The 22,424-nt window shown below is 37.5% G+C and overlaps 1 protein-coding gene across 2 annotated transcripts in view; it reads left to right on the top strand.

Annotated features, from left to right (window-relative positions):
* NCK2 (NCK adaptor protein 2) overlaps positions 1–21,826 on the top strand; it is a 90,632-nt gene extending 68,806 nt beyond the window's left edge. The window contains exons 1-3 of one of the 2 annotated variants that reach the window (XM_061997352.1): positions 6,324–6,575; positions 9,208–9,929; positions 18,819–21,826. In XM_061997352.1, the coding sequence (XP_061853336.1) occupies positions 6,557–6,575; positions 9,208–9,929; positions 18,819–19,013 (936 nt within the window). In that variant the 5' untranslated portion in view covers positions 6,324–6,556 and the 3' untranslated portion in view covers positions 19,014–21,826. Of the gene's footprint in view, positions 1–6,323; positions 6,576–9,207; positions 9,930–18,818 lie in introns of those variants that run through there. The other variant, XM_061997343.1, reaches the window with a different exon arrangement.
* The last annotated feature ends 598 nt before the right edge of the window (positions 21,827–22,424 follow it).

The raw sequence follows: 22,424 nt of genomic DNA, 5'->3' as shown, positions 1-22,424 counted from the left end.
CTCTTTTACTTCATATAAATGAAAGCTAAACATAAGTAATCTTTCCATCAAATGCTAGAGGAGGAAGGGGAACATAAGCTATTGTATACTTACTGAGGGACAGCAGCATATATTAGGGTAGACAGCAGCATCTCAAGCATGTTGGGGATTTCTTTGTTAAAATTATGTTTGTGATGGAGAAGCAAAATGATGTAGCTTTCCTTCCCTACATCAAGGGAACAGAAAGCACTGGGAAGTCGTAGAGGGGCACCGTGCCTTCTGCCCATACCTTATGGATCTGTTCTTAAAATTATAGGGCAGCCTTAGGTTTAAGGTAGTCCTAGTTTGGTTTTTTTTTTTTCTTATCAGAGCATCCTACAAAATCAAGAGAGCATCATTAATAAGATTATAAAGTAGGTGGAAATATCTTTTAAATTATTGCTATTTGAAAGCAAAGACTGTATTTAAAGGAAGCTGTCTAGAATTTAAATTTGTAGACAGAAATTGGAACCCCAGAGCTTGAGGAAACCCTGTTCGTTTTATATGCTTTCTATTTGAGACTGAGACAACAGTTTTCTTACTCCATAGAGGATTTAAAATCCCAAGACCATTTAAAATTTTTCTGGTAAGACTTCATCTACTTGACTTTGGGGTAAGAATATATGGGAGGCAGTTGATGGAAGCCTTCCGATCATGTGTTTGCCTTTGTCCCTATAGTACATCTTTCATTGTAACCTCTTGCTCTAAAACACTGAGTACAGGAAACTCATCTGGTACTGGAATTTGATAAGATAGTCTAAATTACAAGAAATAAGTCAGTAGTTGTTTTTAATATGGTTGTTGAGTTGATTTCTTTATGGAAGTCTCCATACCAAGTAGTGCTTGATGTGTGGGAAGCTTTAACACTACTTTTTCCTATATTTGAAAAACACAATGATAAAGCAGCCTGGTTATCAAAGTGTCAGGATTTCAATGTGACATATAAGAGAGTTTCCATTTTCTCTTTTGTTCTAGTGTGGCTTTTTTTCATATTGAAATGAAAACTTTTTGTTTTTTTTACAAAAAGTCATGAATAGAACAGTAAAGCTTCATTTCTGTAACGAAAATGCAGTTGGAGATCTCTGGGTTTTATAGCAATGTCCTTTAATGAGTAGTATTGATGGAATTATGGCTTCTAAAATCCTAACTATCGCATGTGGACCTCAGCCTGTGAATGTTCATTTTAAAACTGGATGTGTAGGTGGATGAGGGAGATGGAGTGGGAGGTTGCAGACTGAAAAAGTGCAGAAGCGTTTGGTCTTTCATTCTATGTAACAGAAGAAACTTCAGTCTGCTGAATTCTTTTTTTAATAAAGGAGCAAAGACAAGTTAATTTAACATTATAAAAATTGTAATAATAAATAACATGAAACTAAATGAATGTCTGATCTGGACATTCCAACTGTCAAGAAGTTATGTGTTTATCTCTCTACTGGGTGAATTAATTACTTAATTTGCATCATTTTATGGTTTCCTTAAGAATTTTCCTGAGTAGTTAATTAGTTCTTTTTTAATTTTTTTGTTTTATTAATATTTAAAAAAAAGGCACTGTACACTTTGCATTCTTATTAACTGTATGCATTAATCTGCAATATAATCCAGAGCCTTAGTACTGGGAAATTAATACCTTATTTGGTAAACAGAAAAGGATCATTTTTTTCTAACTGCATATGTGTGAAACCAGATGAAATTGCAATTCCATTAAAATGCAGAAGAAAACTTTTAAGTATGCTTTTAAGTATCTTAAAAATTGGCTAAAATAGTGACTAAATGTTACATTTAAGTAGATGTAGAGTTTAATAAACCTGCTTGTTTCTTTTGCATCTAACACAAAATATTTGATAAGTCAATTGAAGGAGAATTTTTCATTACTTGTTTTGAAGATTTTTAGAACTAGGAAAGCTGTTGTGTGAAATATATTTTCTTCTCAGCTGAAATGAATTTCTCAAATTTTTATCAGATATTAAACTTCACAGAAATTCTTGTAAAATATTTTTCTAAGTCTTTTAGAAATTACTATTAATATTCAGTATTTGAACAAGCTCTTGCTGTAGGTATTTATACTAGGAATTCTTCCAGCTCATTTGTTTTGACTTCTTTAAATGTATCAGCCTCAAAATTGTTTTCTTCAATGTTTCAGCAGCTTAATGGAAGTTGTCTTAATAGATAATAGTAATGTTAAATTTTTTAGCTCTTGAGCATTTTGTTTCAATTTGAATCATAATGGATTTCTTTTTAAATAATAAAAACATTACTTTAGGAATCTGATTAGAATGAAAATATTTTCATAAAAAGCCTACTGCTCTTAACGCTCTCTCTTGTGGCTTCTATGTTCATTTTTTTTCAACCACAAAGCAAGTAGTACTGTTTAAGCATTTTACTCCTGAAGGAGAGTACACAAATTGAGAGGCATTATAATTGTGTAAAAAATTTTACAAGTAACTGCTTTGGTTTTGGTTTGTTTTGGTTTTTTTTTTTTTTTAAATCAGAGAAGAATAATCAGTAATGTAAAGAAGTTTCAGTTACTGGGTAATTTAAAATGCCAATGAAAGATCCTTTTTAATTATTTTTTTCCCTATAAATAGATTTTCTAGTACTTATTGGTTTTACATTTAAAACCTGTGCTTTGACAGTCTGGGTGAGAGTTGTAGCAGTGTGTATAAGAATGAAGGCAGAAGCTGAAGGAACCTTCTCCCTTTTTCCTCCACTTTTCAATACCTTTGTTTTCGTATGAGAGTCGGCTTGATACCAAATAGCTATGAACACAAGTGCTGAAGCTAAGTAGCACACTGAAAGGCATTGCCATCAAGTCCAAACTGGGAAGTTGGGCAAGAGTGTTATCATTTGTAAGCAGGGAGGCATTCAGCACCACAAACCACAACCCAGCACTGTGTCCAGGGGCTCAGGGACACTACTGCACTTCTGCTCACCCATCAATATCAGCACGAAAGTTGCGCCCCTCTCACTAAAATCATGCCAGTTAGTCAGCTTTAAACAGAACTGTGCAACGCAGGTTGATTTTTGGGTACTAACCTGATTGCAGAGCAAGACAATTTGGGCAGCTGGGTTCCTCATTAACCTTACTTGCCTTTGCAAGTGATTAAAGCATCATGTTTCTGTTTCTGCTGGATTTTAAAAATAAAACCAACTACAAGATTTAGTTTAGAGAGATAAAAATGAAATACACAATTTTTTACCTATCTTTGTTTTTGACTTGTATATAAATGTACTATTTATTCAGCTCTAGCATCAGTTCCTGTGTTTTGAGTAGGTGATACAGCATAATTTAGCTTTTTAATTGAGAAAAAGATGTTTGTGTTTTTGTAAACAGACTATGAAACAAAGTAGTTGGCAATATTTAGTGTACTGTTAATTCAAGATATTTATTTGATGACCCTTATCCTTAATTTTTTGCAGCTTTGTCATAATAGATAGCTGATAGAAAACTAATTTCAAACATAAAAGGTTGAATATGTGATAGAAAAATCAGTTTTAACTTGTTATGAAAACCTATTAAGAAATGTAAATGTTCTAATAAAATAATTTTATTTCTGAATTGCCACCAGGAGAGGGAATGTAACATCATTACTCAGGAGCATTTATTATATTTTCCACTTAATATTTAGACTTAATATTAGTTACTCCAACATTGATACAGGATGTTTGAAGGACATCATTTAATGGTAAATCTAGTCCTTTAAAAGGGAAGAAGTTTCAAAGAACTCTGTCATATTGAGACATGTTAGTGGTTTTGCAGTGTATTTTACAGTTTAAAGGTCACTTATATGTGTGTGTGTGTGTCTATGCTTGTGTAGGGGAGTGTCCTTTAATTGCTCTTGATATTTTAATAAGAAATTCTTGGGGGCTTCTTAAGCAATTATGTCTGGCATATTTAGTGACACACTCTCTTTCACTGAGTTCTGGAATGAGGAATTCTGTTTTGGAAATTTAGTGTTGCTTTTATGATTTCTCAAAGCAATAGTTTTCATATATTGCACCTTTTTTTTCCTAAAAGACTTTTTTTTTTTTTTTTTTTTTTGACCTGTGAGTTTGATTTGATGTGCAGGTAAGCTACAGAAAGTATTTTTGCTCATGATTTATGCATTAAAATCAGAGAAGATTATAGAAAAGGTGACTTGAGAGAATTCAGATGACACTAGTTTCACCTGCCAACCATTTTTCAGTAATAGGTTTGGGGTTTTTGACAATCTTTTTTATGTACAATAGATAGGAGAATGGAAAAGTCAATAAACTTTAAATTCCTTTGAAAAAGAAATGTAGCTGTATTTAGTCTGCTTAAAGTTAAGCTACATATGAAATGTAATAAATTTAGGAAGCAGTCTTGAGGGAGGGTTGCTAGACAATTTCACTGGAAATATCTTCAGTGTTTTTGTGCATGTTATTTTAAAATAGAGCTTAATAAAAGAAATGTGAGTATAGGTAAGACTGTGGAGGTGCATTATACAGCCACATCAGTGAATCTGTTCTTTCACCTCTGGGAATAAGTTAAAATACAAATTGTGGTAACTCATCACTTTCAGGCAAGGGCACTAGCTCTCAGGAGCATAGAAAGACTCACCAAATAATTCTTTCTAAAATTAGGAAAATACATCTGTTTCATAATGGAATTTTTCTAATAAAGGTAGTATGTTAAACATAATTATCAACTGGAATACAATTTTTTAATAGTGTCAAAAAAATCCCTTTCTGTTATAAGTGTAATGTATGTATTTGGATAAGGCTTTAAAGATAACAAAACTTGTTTATCCTAAACACCAGTTTTCATAAAGATTGTAGCCTTGCGGCATGCAATGTCTTCTTCACTGAAGGCAAAAGAAGGAGAGAGAAATACCCTTTTCAGTTTTAGCAAGAGAAGGCTGGACAGTCAGGCCATCTGTGCTGTCTAACAGGCAGCCAAGCTTTGGGCCAAGAGCATGGCCAGCATGGCACATGGGTAGGGGAACTGGCATTATCACAGCCACAGTCGGGCCAGAGAGGGAGTGAGCAGAAAGAAATTCCACTGCTGTTAAGTTTGGGGTTGAGGGAGCTCAAGACATTTTGAAGGAGAGTTTAAGGAGCACAAAGTGGGAAGACTGGAAGTGTTGCAGGGTGGGGGGCATTAGAGGTGAGAGCTGAAGGACCTATGGGTATAAAGGGAATGGTCCTCACAGGGACAAGCTGGTAACGAAAGGGTGCAAAACTGGGATTTGCACAATGGGGACTTAAGAGACAGGAAGCAAATACATAGGAAACTAGTCTTCCTTTAGCCTGCTGCTCTCAAAACAAGCTGTTCTTTAGAGCCGCAACTGAACAAGGAAAGGAAGAGGGCACGAAGCGATGCAAGAGGCACGTTTCTGAGTCTCCCTAGGACTAACCTCAGGGCCAGAGGATTTCATTCACTGCAAACAGAAGGAGCATTTACAGTGGGATCCCTTCTCTGGAAATTATACTAACCCTCTTTTATTTTTTTTTTGTCTCGGCAATATATTCAACCTAAAAATTAAACCTACTTGCATCACTTGGCAACTTGTTTGTAAGAATGAAAATGAACTAGTTTAGCGTGGGTCAGCTGAAGCCTGCAAACAGTGTTACTTCCTACGAGACGCCATAACATAAAACAGCCTTTCTGTTGCTTTGCAATGCTTATGCTCCCACTCTTTTCCCATCACTTGAAAGCTCATCCGTTGCTTTCGGTTTCTCCTTATGACAACTAGTTTTATCACAAAGGATTATGGCTTCAAATGAGCCATAGCCAATGAGTCATAATGGGAAAATACAGCTGTATTTCACTAGTAGATAAGTTTTCATTAGAACAAAGCAAGAAAAATGCCAAAATTCTGGCTGCAGACACAATTACATTTGACTCTTTCAAATATGAATCCCTAAGTCTTTGAATGTTTTGTTTTCCATGAAATTCCTTACATGAGTTTCATTCCAGTTGGACATAAAGCTAGAGATGCCCTTAGAAACAGCAGAAAGTAAACGTTTCTGTTAATAGCAACTAATGACAGTGTGTACTCTTCCAGCGATGACTCATGTAGATTGTACTTTTTTTTTAAAAGGAGTTGTGGTTTTTCTTATAGATATATACAAAGTTTATATTTACCCTAACTATGTTCTTGTTTAGTTATGTCCATCCATCCTACTAAATTATGTTTTTAGACTTGTTTCCTAAGGAAATGAAGCTTACACTAGTCATGCTGTCACAGTCAGCTGTCATTGTCCGTCCATCTGTCCACCCTCGATAACCCAGCCAGTTCTAAACAAACTTGACAGACTGGCAGAGAGAAACTAACGAGTTTTTTCCAGTTCTATGCCCAAGAAGGTCATTGTTGGTGGCCCCAGATGAAGGAGAAGCCAGAGCAATCCCAGTTCTTTGCTCAGTCCAGGCAGGGCTGAAAGGCAGCGGGATGCTGGGCCCTGTGCTTGACTGGCCAGCCCAACAAAGTCAGGGAGGACCACACCAGGGAAGATGGAGTATACTGAGGGCAGTTTGAAGATTGCAGTGGAGAGCTGAGGAAATGAGAAGGACCTGAGAATGCAAAGGCAGTCATATGGTAAGGGGGCTTGTTGTGGATCCTGTAGGAAATGAGGGAGGCAAAGGAGGAGTGTGGCAGGAGGTGTAAGTAGAAAAAACAGGAACAGATTTCCTTCATTCTGCTCATGGAACAACTTGTTTCTTCTTCTTTCATAGATGCAGTTATGAATATTGTAACCTCACAGAAAAAAATGACTATTAGATAATATTGTGCTTGCCCTTTGCTGTGCTTGGCTGCAGATGGGTCTCTGCATAGTTAAGTTACCTTGATTAAACTAGCTGGAAGCACATTCTTTGGTGCACATCGCCACTGTTGCGAAAGGCTAATCATTACTATACTATCTGCCTTAACATTTTTGATTAAGTGTTAAGCTTGAACTGAAGAGCTTCAACTGCCTTTATTGATAAGGGAAAAAAGTGCTGTTTCTGACTTTTTAATTTATTTTTCCCCCCCGACTTTGTCATGGTTTGTGTTGAATGAGGTGGAATAGAAAGGAACATTTGAAATGTCAGACGCAGCATTGGAAGATTTGTGGAAAAAGATGCAAGCTAGGAAACTCCAGGTGAAAGAAAAGTACCTGAATGATAACCTGTTCCTGAATATCAAGACACCTTTATCAGACTTAAGATTTTTTTTTTTTCTCAGAAGTTTGTCAACATTTTTATTTCTCTAAATACTTCAGTTTATGGCATCCTCTTATCACACTACATCCCACATAGTGCTCTGATTTTCAATGAGTTTTCTCCTGGCCAGCTACTTTCATAATCTGCTGCTTGTTTTATTTTATTAATTCTGCTGTAATTCCAAGAAGTGGTGCTGCATGTCTCCATTACAAAGCTTTTCATCCGCAAGGTTCATTCTCAGTGTAGGACTTTGAGTGAATGTGCTGAAATACAACTTCAGGGAAAAGAAGTAGTTGCAACAAGTAATTTCCCCCCTTTCCTAACAGAAAAACCCTTAAGCTGTGTTTGTTTATATCTCCCTAATGTAATGCCCTAATTCTAATACATTAGTGTCTTTTGGTTGAAAATGATCCCTAAACTGATGAAAATTTCCAATCTTGGCAAAGATTAGAGCCTGGCCAGCTCCCTATTAGCGCTTGCTTGGACACTCTTTTCCTGTGATTGTCTCTCCTAGTACAATAAGCTGCTCTCCCTCATTTTGCCTGAAAGTTCAACCACTAGCTCTTGGCTAAAATTATGTAGTTAGAATGACATCAGGATGTAAGCAGACTCCATCAGGAAGCAAGGAGCTGTTGGGGAAGGTCAGGAAACACTTTAGGATCACTGGAATTTTCTGCCATCTTCTGAGACCTTAAGACTTTATTAATGAATGTATTTAACCCTTCTGGTTAACAATCCCTACGTGGTCTCCCATGTGCTGTTTGTACTGTACAGCTGACCCTATGAAGTAAACATGGTAGTTTTGCAACGAACAAAAAGCTTTATATATACGCATGGATATATATATCTATATATTAAAAAAATGGAGTGGCCAGATTAAATAGTCATTAATTGATAGAAGGAGATGCATGCTATTTCACCTTTGTCAGATTATTTGAAGAAATAAAAGCAAAGTCCTGTTTAATTTTTGCTTCCTGCATCCGCAATGTGCCATAGTCAGCGTGTACTTGTGTCTTAAATGAATCTGTTGCCTGCCAGCAAAGCTCTGGGAGCATGGAGAAAAGTACAGAAGCTCCTATTTTTATGTTGGTTTTTGCTTTCTGTCCCCTACATGACATTTTGGGTGTTGCTTCGTTTGTTCTATACTGAGACTTCAGCTTTTGTTTACAGGAATTTTCTAAGTCGATTTCACAAGAGAGGGCTACTTGTTCACTTCACCTTTCTATTTATATATAAGCTTAAGCAGTCCTTGCTACAAAAGTCTGCAAAGTACACCCAGTGTGTTGCACAACTTTTCTTCTATTTTTAAACAGAGATTAACACAGTTCTTCTAATTAAGAAAACAAAAAAAAGTTATGTCTTTAATGTTATTGTTGCTCCTTCTGTACATTGTATTTAATGCTATAATTAAAGCCATGACAGTACATCAGAATCTACAGATTACAAGGAAATGTATGCAAATGATCTTCCTCACCATCAGGTGTATGCTTTTATAGTATGAGACAAAAAAGTAGATGTGTGGCTTTCAAAAGGACTTGCAGTTGGAAGGAGTTGCAGCTGTAGCTGCCTGGGGACTGAAAAATGAAGAGAGCAAAATATAGTCTGCAGAGAAACTTAAGCTTTTATTGCTGTGCTAGTTTATTTCTGTAGGTTTTCTTTCATGCTTTGCTTGAGACAGATTAAAGTCATCCCAAAAATTAACACAATCATTTGTCTGGATTTTTAAGAGACATAACAGCAAGCTGTGCAACTGTTCCAGTGATTAGCTGTTCTCAACGTGAAGAAACCACTGGTTTTAAGTGTGTTAAAACTCTGATACTTCTGGGAAGGGAAGAGAGCCATTATAATAACACAAACTGCTCTTCTAATGGTGCATCAGCTTTATGTTAAAAATAATTTCCTAAAGGTTTCCTGACTATGTAGTGTTACAGAAGATATCTCCATTTAGCAGTGCAGAAACCTGTTTTGCATTTGCAACCTGAGGACAAGCACTCCGAGTGACCACTTTACACTTCTCTCTTTAACAGGTCTGGGTAAAACCAAGAGGAAGACGAGTGCAAGAGACGCCTCTCCCACTCCTAGCACGGACGCAGAGTACCCGTCCAACGGCAGCAGCGCTGACCGGATTTATGACCTTAACATTCCAGCCTATGTGAAATTTGCCTACGTTGCCGAGAGGGAGGATGAACTGTCCCTCGTCAAAGGGTCCCGAGTGATTGTCATGGAGAAGTGCAGCGACGGCTGGTGGAGAGGTAGCTACAATGGACAGATTGGCTGGTTTCCTTCGAACTATGTGGTAGAGGAGGTTGAGGAAGCGACCGCAGATTCACCCAGCTTTCTCAGCTTAAGGAAAGGCGCTTCCATGAGTAACGGCCAGGGCACCAAAGTACTCCATGTTGTTCAGACACTGTATCCATTCAGCTCCGTAACAGAAGAAGAGCTCAATTTTGAAAAGGGGGAAACGATGGAAGTCATTGAGAAGCCGGAAAACGACCCAGAATGGTGGAAATGTAAAAATTCCAGAGGGCAAATTGGTCTTGTTCCTAAAAACTATGTAGTAATCATTAGCGATGGTCCTACCATTAATGCTTCCCATCCACCTCAGATAAGCTACACGGGACCATCTTCTACTGGACGGTTTGCTGGAAGAGAATGGTATTACGGGAATGTTACCCGACACCAAGCAGAATGTGCCCTGAACGAAAGGGGAGTGGAAGGAGACTTCCTTGTTAGAGACAGTGAATCTTCGGTAAGTGGTACTCTGCCAGCAGTCTTTGTAAGACCCAATGCGTGGGTTAGCACACTAACAGTCAATAGTTTCCCTATCTTGTAGTAAAGGGCTTTACACCCTTAAAGAAGCAAGCAATGCTTTGGCGTTACCAATCAACACGCTTGCGAGAACCAGTCTGTCCCTGAAATGCAGTGACATTTACACTGAAATTCAACAGCTGTGGTCTCTATTATCTAGCGTTTCTTAATTAGTGGACAAGCAAGTAAATACCTCAGGCTTCAGTAAATACTTCAATTTGACTTCTTAGGTGTTCCTCATATGCAATCCTCCACCAATATTCGGTGCTACAAGATAAAATACTCCTTACAAATTTCAAATTCAGTCATTCATTTGATTTTAAAGTTCATTTCAAATGAGATCTTTACATTGGTAAGTTTTGTTCTGCATTCAATTGCATAATAACATAGTTCCTTAAACAATTGGTTAAAATCCCATGTTAACGTATTTCTGCTTTGCTTTACCTTGATACGGCCTTGGTAATTTATTATTCCATCTAATTAAGATTATTATACAAAAATGGAGAGGTTCAAATCAGCAGCTTGTATGCTTTGTAAATTGAGCCTTGATGACATCAGAGGGATGTGAGTACTGCTAATTTAGGAACCATTGTAATTCTGAAAGTTCAAATTTAAAATTGGACTAAAGGGCCTTTCATGTATGCTGGGTCTGGAGCACTCGTAGTTAACCCACTCAAAATTTAATTATCCCATGACTGTGATTTTGGAAAGGTGACAGATTTTAATAATTCCCTCAAACATCTTTCAAAAGCTACCAAAAAAAACCCCAAAAAGGGAGTAGGGGGGTGGGGATAAAGTCTGAATCTGTGATTAGGGCTTTTCTGCATTTGTTGTTTCAGTTGTAGGGCCATTCGATGCAGACAAATTGACGTTTATCTCCATCTAAGTATTTTGTTAAAAAAATCAAAATGAATATAGTTATGTATAGTAGTGTATGTTACTACTAAAATAAGTATACCTTATACAGCTACAGACATCTATCTCTGCACTGTATTTGTATCAGGTTCCCTATGCCCACAGGCAATCGTGGTTTACAGTGTAGATTGCCAAGAAAATCTAAAGCAGTGTCAACTGCATGTAGTTTGAACTATAATATGATTTTTTTTAAAAAAATGCCTTGACTCATACATCTTCAGAAGAAGCTTATATCACTTCTCGTTAGAACTTGTGATATTCTTTATCATAATTGTCTATAAATTGGAGGAATGCTGTTCATGTATACTGTTTCACAGAATCACTGAATCCTAAGGGTTGGAAGAGACCTTGAAAGATCTAGTCCAATTCCCCTGCCAGAGCAGGACCACCTAGCATAGGTCACACAGGAACTCATCCAGCTGGGTTTTTCTCCTCCGGAGAAGGAGACTCCACAACTCAACTGGACAGCCTGTTCCAGTGCTCCTTCACCCTCACAGTGAAAAAATTATCCCTTGTGTTTCTTTGGAACCTCTTATGTACCCATTGCCCCTTGTCCTATCATTGGACATCACTGGGAACAGTCAGGCCTCCAGTCCATTATTTCAGTACCTCGTCAGTGGTAGGTGTCATGACTGCATGCCAAAAAACAAAGAATTTTCTTTAAATAAGGGGAATTATTAAGCCTAAACTCAAACTTAGAGGTAAAGATTCCTTTTAGCTCCCGATACTTCTTTTGAACTATGTTTCACATTTCGCTTGCTGATTTTGTCCTTCCTAAGTTACAATTTCAGCTACTCAGAAGAATGTAGTAAAAATCTGAGGTAGTACTGAGGCATATGCATTAGGTGGTGCATACTAAGGGACATGCTTTAGTGGACAAGCAACTAAATGTTTCGGATTTCAATTTCACTTTGTGTGTTCTTCAAATGCTATGCTAAAATTTGGGATTGACTGGCATGTTGGTTCTTGGCAAGGGAGATGAAAAATGGCTTCTAGGGATGCCAGAACAACAGCTAAAGGACAAGGAAGTTATTAATTCTGTAGGATTTTCTAAATCCAAATAAAACTTTACATTCTAATATTTAGAAAATGTTAGTAGTTTATAAGTATTTTTATGGAAGTTAGGACTCTCCCTATTCCCTGAAATTTTTACATCACCTGTAACGTCATTGACAAAATACAATTTTGTATTAGTCCCAAGTTTGAGTGGGTTTTTTTTTCTGGATACAGTATTGTCTAATTAAACTACAGGCATCTTTCCTTGATGAATTTGCACTGCACAAGACATGATAGCTGTCAAGCTACCCTTTCTTTGGAGCTCTAGTTTACCGGGTTTCTATTTCTCCTCTTAGTTAACTGTAGTCACTAAATGAGGGCAAATACAAATAAATCAGAGGGGAACAGGAAGAAAAATAGAGATTAAATAAAATAAACCAGAGAAGAACAGGAAGAAAAATAAAAATTTAGAAAACATGACTAACTTGAAATGGCTGAGAGGAATGAAGTTTGTTTAGTCAACAGACAAAAAGACTGAGGTGGCACATAAATTCTTTTAAAATGTAGAAAGGCACCAGAGGGTTATGGCAGTCATTAAATTACAATAGTTGAGCTGTCTCTTCAAGGTGGTGTCCTGTCTGACAGTGCCAAGCGGGGTGTGCTGGATGCCAGGTACCCTTGGTGTGTCCGTCCAGCAGGTACAAGCTCACTTTCAGATCTGGATACTGTATTTTGGGTTACCCTGAGACAGACAGTAACTATCGATTTTCTTCTGTCTTTTGGGAAAGTGCCAGAAGGACAGTTTAAAAATTAATACATTGCTTATAGTACAAAGTTTCATAGCCTTTCTTGGTACACACCATGTCACAGTGACCACCATGCTACACTGGGGTTTTTTGCTCTTAAGAGTCTCCCTCTGGAGTAAATGAATTTTCTGGAAAGGACACAATAACCTTGTAATTTAATATGGCATCATAACACTAAACACTCTTGTATGCAAAGCAGCTTCAGATTTGCTGCCTGCATTGTTGCTGGGGAAATTGTTGCTTGTGGAGCACAAAAACTTTCATTCAGAATGTGATCTTCAAGTTGTTTCCAGCATCTAACACTTACTGGAATACCAGAAAACTTACTCAATTCATATTACTGCACACACACACACAAAAATGTGCTGAATTGAGGAACTAATCTTTTTTTCTTTTTTCTTTTTCTAATCTTGATCTGGTCTTGCAGATCCCATATTTTGGGGTTTTTTTTTGAACAATGAGAAAAACTGTAGTTATTCATGGAAATACTTTTCCTTTGTCTTGGAACTACTTGAAAGTTGATATTTTACCATATCTTGAACTTATTACTACCCTAGTCTTTATATATATATATCATGTTATCATATAATTTGTTTGTGTATGTGAATTATAAAAGCACTGGGAATTGCTAGTTGGGTTTTTGTCCTGTTGTGTGTTTTGGTATTTTTTTATGAAGTGACAGGTTTGATATAACAAGCGAATAGACATACTTGATAGAGTTGGGAAAAAAAAGATAATAAAAGATCTCTTTCAAGCTTATTATTTATGGAACAAAGAAATATTTCAGAAGTAACTCTTAAATTCTTGATAGTTGCCATATTTCGCATGCTTAACTACAAAGGCTGCTCACGCAGTGACTGAAAGTTACCCAGAGTGTCTGCACGATCAGAGGGAAAGATCTTGATTAGAGAGACCAGATTGAACAAAGGGAAGTTGTCAGCTCTCCAGTTTGTTCATCTTCCCACCAGACCAGCACTTCCCATTACATTGTGTTACAAGCCCACCTAGTAAAGCTGTGCATGCAGGGGTTATTCCTTTCTAAAAAGACCTATAGATAAAATTGAGTTATCCTGCTAATCCTGTGCTTGATTTTTTTTTTTTACCTGTTTTAGGGTTTTCTATAGCTTTCTATCACCATAGTTACAAAAAGTCATCTGTATAAAACTTTTCCTTAGATTTCTTTGAGTTTTGCGCATTACTGAGCTATAAAAAGCTCTCCTTGGGTAGATGAAGGTTTGTATTATTCTGTATTCACTTGATGGAACTGTCATGTGTCGCCATTTCAAATTTTTGTAGTTGGAAGGTTTTACAGTGTTTCTCCATATTTAACTTAATAGATGTTTGCCTCACAGCTAGGTTGCTTTAGCCAAAACTTTTCTCAGTTGTACTTACATCTAAGGGATGCAGCCATAGTAGTGGAGAATATCCTGAGATGAACTTTGACAGGTAGCTTGGAGCCTGATTATCTTTGTTAATTACGAAATACTATTAATAGGACCGTAAACTTGTTTGAACCATTTAAGCCCATGGTTTATGTAACAGGCACAGTTACCTACTGGTAATGTTTTTGCCAACTGTTTTACTTAGTTTTGCCACCTTAGTTTTGAAGAGGTAATGGAGGAGACTGATGTGGAACATCAAATTAAAAATATTACCCAATTTGTTCTCTCTGTTGCTCAATTGACAAGTTTGTTGTCTTGTTTAACTTGCACTCCTGAACAAATAATGCAGGTTTAATCTGTGCAATCTCTGTACAACCACTTCTTACCCTTTTTGAATTACAGGCTCTTTAGCAGTCAGATTTTTGTTCTCTCTGTGTAGTACCCAACACAAGACAAACAAGTCTTGGCTGACACTGTTGACCTGGGTTGGGTCGTCATGCTTTGAAGATCTAAGATTCCAATTGTGAGAGAAGCAAATTTGGAAAAAAGAGTAGTTTTTGCTCAGATTCACCCTGGGAAACAAGTGTGCCTACTACTGCTGTGGCTAACAGGAAGCGGGAATAGCTTGTGGCCAGTGACGAGGGAGATTAACCACACTGCACCTCTAGCTTCTGAGCAGATCCTCTGCTGCAGACACCCATGGACTTCAAAGGGAGCTTCTGTTAGAACTTGCAGTCCCCACATGCACTCTGCTGTGAGTGGGTGTGAAACTGGTGATTAGACAAATACCACTGCTTCATAGCACTATGATTTTTTTCTCATGAAGCAGAGAAGATGTGATTTTTCTCAGTCCAGTTTCTGAGTTTTAGCATGAATGAGCTATGTAATTTTTTGGACAATTTCAGGAGCAATTATTTATTAGGAAGTAATGGCTATCTTCTGCCAATAGTGTCACAGCTATCAAATTACAGTTACTGATCCTAAATGGAGTTGCAGGGTATACTATTAAGATGATACTGATGATTGTAGATGTATTAAGATGATACTGGGATTGTAGGTGCGACTGGATCTGTGCCAGTCCTTTGAAATTGCATTTAGCTTCTGTGTTCTTTGTCCAGCAACAGCAGAAGGGGGAGGCACAAGAGTATGTATGCTTTTTGAGATGTCAGGGGACTGGAACATCTTTCATAGGAGGAAAGACTGTGAGAACTGGGGCTGTTTAGTCTAGAGAAGAGGAGACTGAGGGGAGATCTTATTAACATTTACAAATATCTAATATCTAAATGGTGGGTGTCAGGAGGTTGGGACATTCCTTTTTTCTATGGTAGCTAGCAACAGGACAAGGGGTAATGGAATGAAGCTGGAACACAAAAAGTTCCACTTAAACATAAGAAAAAACTATTTCACTGTTCAGGTGAGGGAGCCCTGGCACAGGCTGCCCAGAGGGGTTGTGGACTCTCTTTCCTTGGAGGTCTTCAAGGTCTGCCTGGACATGTTCCTATGCGACCTGATCTAGGTGAACCTGCTTCTGCAGGGGGGTTGGACTAGATGATCTAAAGGTCCCTTCCAACCCCTACCATTCTATGATTCTGTAGTGTTCAGGGTGTCCCATATTTTCCTGATGTTTTAATCCTTCAAGTGTTGGATAGAAGCAATGAAATGTAGCAACTGTTCAAAAACTGAAGCATTTGTCATTTTCTTTGACATGCTATGATTGACGAGAGCAGTGGAGAGGGAGAGAAAGTTTATCTTTAAAAACAGGCTTAAAGAAAAATCCTAGTGGCTTATTTTAAAGGAAAGAATAGAAATCTTATTAGAGCTGTATTTGAAGATTGGTGGAGACAATTCATGGTTTTTACCTGTGTACTGTTGATTTTGGAACACAATGACCATTGCAGAGAGAGGAAGGATATTTATTTGTATCTAAATGAGGTGGAAGGGGTAAAAAAGGGGAATTTTAACCCTCACAGATAGTTCTATCCATCCTGACCTTAAATCTTTGAGCTATTACTTGATTTTTTTGGTTGGACAACTGAGTAGGAGGAGTGAGAGAAAAGCCGGCTATGGAAAAGGAAGGAGTTAAGTTGCTCCAGGGCAGGCTCACAAATGGGAGCTTGAAGGGTCTAGAATAATTTGAAGAGTGAGTGCATGAGAAATGTCTTTCATGGAGAAAGGGCATTGCCAAGTGGAACTGGACCAAAAGGGGAAAATACTAAGTTACAGGATCCGCAAAAAGCTTTCTGAGAGAGGTATTTTTCCCAACATTGCCATTTGTGATAAAATTGTTGTTTGATTCTCAAGAGGGTACCTTTTTGCCTAGTTTCCTTTGTTTTCCATTATATGGCTTTGTAACTTGTCTCCACGATAGTTTTCCATCTTTTTTGAAAAGATAATGAAGTTCCTAACTAAAGAAGTAAAATTAAAGTAGTGTCTTCCTACCTGTTGTCTTCCACATATTGTAGACACTAGCTGGCCTATGGCCATCTTAGTCATAAGCAGGAGTGAAAATGAAGGAATCTGAGTCAATTCAAAGTACTCCACCTAGACTATCTTCAGTGTTCTGGTTTAGGAATTGACTTAACTTCAGGTTAAGGTCTTCTCAGTTATGATAGTGCAGGAATGTTCACAAGTTCCCTGCCACAAAGCTGTACTCTGCAATTCTATTGCAGAATCATCAACTTCTTTATAGAATTCAGGGATTAAGTCTTCTGCTGTGCCCTTATTTGGTGTATATTTGGTTCCAGACTTTTATTCCTGGAAAAAGTTAGAGTGCAAACAGCCAAATGCAATGATTAATTTAAGAAGGAGAAGGGAGAAAAATTGGCCAGCAGTTGAAACAAAATATCTTAAACAGTAAATAAAATAAACAGACTTGGAGCAAATCCAAGGACAGCAGGGAAGCAATTCAAGCTGCATCAAACTGGCATACTTTGAAACGGTAATGTTAAGAGCAATAGTTTATCTAGAGGGGTTTTTTTAATAGTCTTTTTAACCAATTTGCATGTTTGTTAGAGTGGGAAAGAACCCAAATAAAAACAAATGCAAGCCCAGTTGCTTTTGCTGTTTGTCCTTATATCCTGTAGAAGTTATTATGCTGAGGCCAATAAAGGGTTTCGGGATTTTTGCAACAGCTGTTCCAGCTCTTCCATCTCTTTGCGCCGGATGATGGCTCTCAAAGGAGTTAGATCAGCCTTTCCGCTTTTTTTTCCTTTTTAAAATCAAATCCCATCGTGAAAAGAATAAACTTTGTAACATATTCTGGAGAAAATAACAGTAATAATGTCTTCTGTTTATGTATCAATCTGATTTGCAGCTCTGAGGCTGGGAAGAATGGACAATAGTTCAGAAGGTTGCTCATTCATTAAAGTTATAATAAAAAATGGCAGGAAAAATATTTAATGTATTGTGTACATCACCTCACAAATCTGACCAATGCCTAGGACACCAGAACAGTAGATCAGAGGTCTAAGACCTACTCCAGCATCTTTCTGTGTGCCATTAGTGCATGCTTTCTGGTCTAGAAATAATAATTCTTAGCAGATACAAAGAGCTAAGAAAACTCACAGTTTTGACAGGCTGAGAACAACTGTACTTTGTCAGAGAACCTTAAAACTTTGTTGAGCAGGATGTGATTATTGCAGTTACTTTTAAAAACCTTTGTCTCAACATCTTTTCTTGTTCCTTAAACGTGTTTGGTTCAGATGATGAGCTTCTCATTTGTAAGTTCTTCTATTTTAAATAAGGGCCTTTTGGTTATCATTTTTCATTTGGTGTAGACAAATTGGTGTAGGTTTGTTTCCCTGCCGGCTGGTGATGCCTGCCTTCAGTCATCTCTGGTGATGCAAAGCCTATACTCCCATCTCTCTGGCCAGTCAGCAGCAGTTGATGGCTAGAGATGGAGTTCAGCTGGAAGTGAGGGACAGTGTGTCCTTTTTACCCTCCTATGGTGGTGTGTGGTGTAGAAAGCAGAATGATCTCATCCTAGCTGTTTCAATGTCAGCACTTGCTTCATTAAAGCAACCAATTGCCAAGGCAAGGAGATCTATCATATGAAGTTGTTCTGTCCAGAACAACTTAATTTGTTTTTAAATTTTGTGTTTCATGGGTGGTGATTTGATGGTGAGATTTTGTACTGCATTTTTATTCTATAGCTTTTATCTTTGTTACAAAAAAAAAAAAAGATGTACTGAATAGGAGAAATTACTCCCCATGCAAGTGGTCGTGAAGATAAAAGGTGAATGTTTTTGTCTTTTGCAATGCAAAGCAAGAACGGCCCTCTAGTGGTCATGGCTCTAGAAAAAAAGATATGAGGAATTTTTTTCATCTTGCCCAAGCAATATTGCACTAATTGTGTTTTCTCCAGGACTCTACCAAGGAAATCATACATGATGAAAGTTTTTTTCCCTTCTCCTTGACATTCCCAGGCTTCTAGATGGAGTAACTAAGATAATATTTGCAATTTAGTCATGTAATTGGCAACTTCAGGCTGTGCATCTGGGGAGCTTTCACTTAACTGACTTAACTGTGCACGTTAATAATGATGGCAATTATTTATTGAATAATAGACTATTGGGTTTCTTAAGTAGCTAAAGCACTGAGCTGTGGAACAAAGACTAGCATAAATTACCATCAACTATATGACACAGTCTGTTCCTGAAACCACAAAATTACGCCTTCATTTTGTTCACTTATGTAATTCTTTTTTTCTTCTTTTTGAATTCTTCTCAACAGCCCAGCGACTTCTCAGTATCTCTAAAGGCATCGGGGAAGAACAAACATTTCAAGGTGCAGCTCGTGGACAATGTCTATTGTATTGGGCAGCGTCGCTTTAATACTATGGATGAGTTGGTGGAACACTACAAAAAGGCTCCCATCTTCACCAGTGAACACGGGGAAAAGCTATATCTTGTGAAAGCACTTCAGTGACGTTGAAGATGGACTTTGGCCAACTGGGCCTCTTATAACTTACAAGCCTTAGGTCCTAAATTCACTTTTATAGAGCAGAGCAATATCTGAAGCAGGCTTAAGGAATAGGCTCTTTCTAAAGTGTTTGCTCTGTCGGTTGCTGTTTGTCTTTTTTTTTTTTCTTTTTCTTTTATTGTTTTGTTTTGTTTGCCTCTTTTTGTGTTCCAGTTCTCTTAATCTCCGACCACCTCTCTTCAGGTTGAGACTTTCCCTTGGGTGGCCGTGGCGAGCACTCACCTTCCCAGCTGAGTTCAAAACTCCCCTCTCCTGTGCACGTTTACATAGTTAGCTCAGATCAAGGAGGGGCGTTTTCAATTCAAACCGGCATTGATCTGTTCAGATTGCTCACGCAGGCAGAACTCTCCGTTCAGAGACATCGGGCACAGTTTGAATGCACTGAAGCTGCAGCTGCTCAAGTGAGAGGGAGTAGATGTAACAGTTGTGGCTGTGAGTTCTGTAGCTGTATCGCTTACCGAGTAGCGTATTACAAAACCTCCTAGTTCCTAGAAGCACTCTTTACACTGTACTCTGCTATTACATTGCCTCTCTGACTCTTTGTAAAGAGTACACTAATTAAAAGCATTTTGTAATAGTACTTCTTAAACTACTATGGTAAGATTGTAGTAAAAGAAAAGTATCTAGTGTATTTTGGTCTGTAATTGCAACAAAGAGAAATTTTATTTGAAAGTTGATTACTAGAGAAAGAAACATTGAATTGTAAAGGCTGAATGTTTTGGTAATCTACAACCAAATGTGCCATCCACATAATGCTTTTTCCTCTTGCCCTTCTGCTTGTTTGAATTAAACGATTATGTATTTAATTCTCAAAGTAATATGTATCTGTAGCTGATTGTTGACACTAATACAGAAGATTAATAAAAACTGATCTTGGGACGGGGCGGGCTACCAACACTATATATATATATATATTTGCTTTACAGAAAGAAATCTTCGGGTTTTACAGAGGATGGTGTGGTTGGTAGGAAGAGACACACAGAATGTTTATGAAGAAAATGCATTTTTCTCTTTTCTTTACATTTAAACTCCTTTATGGTTTAAATATACAGTCTTTAGATGGCACATTCCTGAGATTGAAGAAGGGATCGTGAGATCTCAAAATCTTGCATACTCGGTTTTTTGGATATTGTAATAAAAAAGGTATTATGTCATGACGGAGTACTGGATTTATCCTTGGGTGGTAGTCCTGGTGTTCTTTAGCAAGGTTAAATAGAGTGAATAATCCATTTCTTTGTCTTGGAATTTGTGTGGCCTAAAAAGAAAACTTCTGCAACTGCAGAGGACAGTTTAATATGAGGCAGTGTCTAATGAGCTCCGTGTTACTTGTTTCTGTGGTAAGTTAGTCCATTCATAGCTTTAATGAAAACTGCAAGGTGGAGCTGTTTCCTGGTACTTTTTTGCTATTAAAACATGTTCCTTACCTATTCTGTATTTTGGCCAGTGGTGGTACAGCTACTGCTGTGCAGAACTCCAGTGTAGATGAAGCAGACACCAGCACTGTCTGACTTGCTTTGGTGTAAATCATACCACTGCCAGGAGTTTGTGCTGATACATCTGCAGATGAATCGCAATCTTGCTCAGACCTGAGAAGAAAGTACAATTTTTGAAGTTCTACATGTGTCCTATTTTCCCAACTCTCTTGAAATCTTATATCTGAACCGTCACCCATATTTGAATCAACAACTGTATTTTTCTGTACGTGCATTAACTGAAAATTGGGCAGTGACGCTTCTGCTTGATCCAGATTAAGGAATGGAAACAGTGACTGAGAGCAATCCAGAATGGTCATGCATTATCCTGAAGACCCATGACTGTCTTTTGAGAATTTAGAAGCTTTCTGCAGAAAGTTGGTGAGAAGTACCAGCTGTTCACAATCTACCTACAGAAGGACTCCACAGTGGGCTGCTGCTTAAACTTCATAAATGAATTATGCAGAGAATGTAGGGTTTTGCCTTCTAATACCTACATATATTTTTTTAAGTGAATCGAAGCATGTACCGAGTACAGCAATGACATTAAGAAAGTCAGCTATATGTTGTATGAGCATTTTGAGGTTTGAGTGAATTGCTTTTCAGTCTCATTGACTCTTTGTAGTATTTGGAAAAGTGATTTATGGGAATGGTTTTCCTTTTCAGTAAACTGATCACTGTAATTACTCCTACATGCCCCTTGTTTAATTTTCCGAAATGTTCCCTATGTTTCCTGTTCCAGGAGCCTTCATATGCTTCTTGTGATCTTTTTTTCTTTTTTCTTTTTTTGTTGGTTTTAGAGTTCCTTTTTACAAGCTTTTTTAGTTCCCAACCCCTTTCTAGTCTTAGTAGCTTAGAACTAAATCAAATAGATGTTCAAGTGAAATTTTCACTGTACGCTTTATATTTTAATGTATTATTTATCATGCTTTAAAACATTTTTTTTCTACCTCATCCTCTGTAAACAGCTTCTGTGTATTGAGGTGTGAATTGATTAAGTATTTTGGTTTGGAAGCAGTTAGTTAATTTACAACCCAGCAGTGTGAATGACTGGCTTGAGTTGTTTGGGTTTTTTTAAACAAGCCTGGTCTGGGTTTTGCCCACACTATATTTAATCAACATCCTCTCAATTCAACAGACTCATAAATAGTTCTTCAGTGGTTTCTGTCTTTACTAATTGAGATAAGTTGCTGCAAGTTTTGCTGCATTTTTTAACCTTGTTTGCTGAATTGGGCCTAAAAATGGATCACTAACTGCTTAATAAAAGTGCGATAGACACAGATTTTATTTTCCTGTGTTATGCTTATCTTTCTGTTGTTAGACAAAACCTCACCCATATTTTTTGACTTTTTAATGTTTCTTGTCAAAGCCTGGGTTTCGAGTGTGGGTTTGCTTTATTTTAAGGTGAGAGGAATTGTGATGACCTGAGTTTCTTCAACTGCAGTTTTCATTAAAGGCTCAATGAATTTCTAATGGAGAAGAACTGGTGATTTTTCTTTATGATGTTCAGTCTGGCTTTTTGCATCGTATCAGGTTTGGGTAGGTGCATAAATTGTACTGTTAAGTATTTTTTTCTGTACAGCTGTTAATGTTTTCTTGCCTTGCTGGTGTTTACACAAGAATGTGAATGAGTTGTCTGAATCCATCACAGTTACTGTACTTTCCATGTAGTGACAGGAATCTAAGATGCATATTTTTACTTCTGGCTCTAGAAGTATATCACTGCCCTGCCTTGAATAAGCATGAAAACATGGTCAAAATCCTGCCATTTCTGAACTTACGCATCATAGCCCATCTGTTCTGTGGCACGTCTCTTCTGAGGATGTTTTATTTAAAGGATTCTGTGGTAATTGTTCTTCATAAATACCTGCAGTGCAGTCCTTGG

Source organism: Colius striatus, chromosome 1, assembly GCF_028858725.1.
Source record: "Colius striatus isolate bColStr4 chromosome 1, bColStr4.1.hap1, whole genome shotgun sequence".
In the NCBI taxonomy this organism is placed as follows: Eukaryota; Metazoa; Chordata; class Aves; order Coliiformes; family Coliidae; genus Colius; species Colius striatus.
Note: the sequence above shows the minus strand (reverse complement) of the source record. Positions and strands in the feature narration are given on the sequence as shown.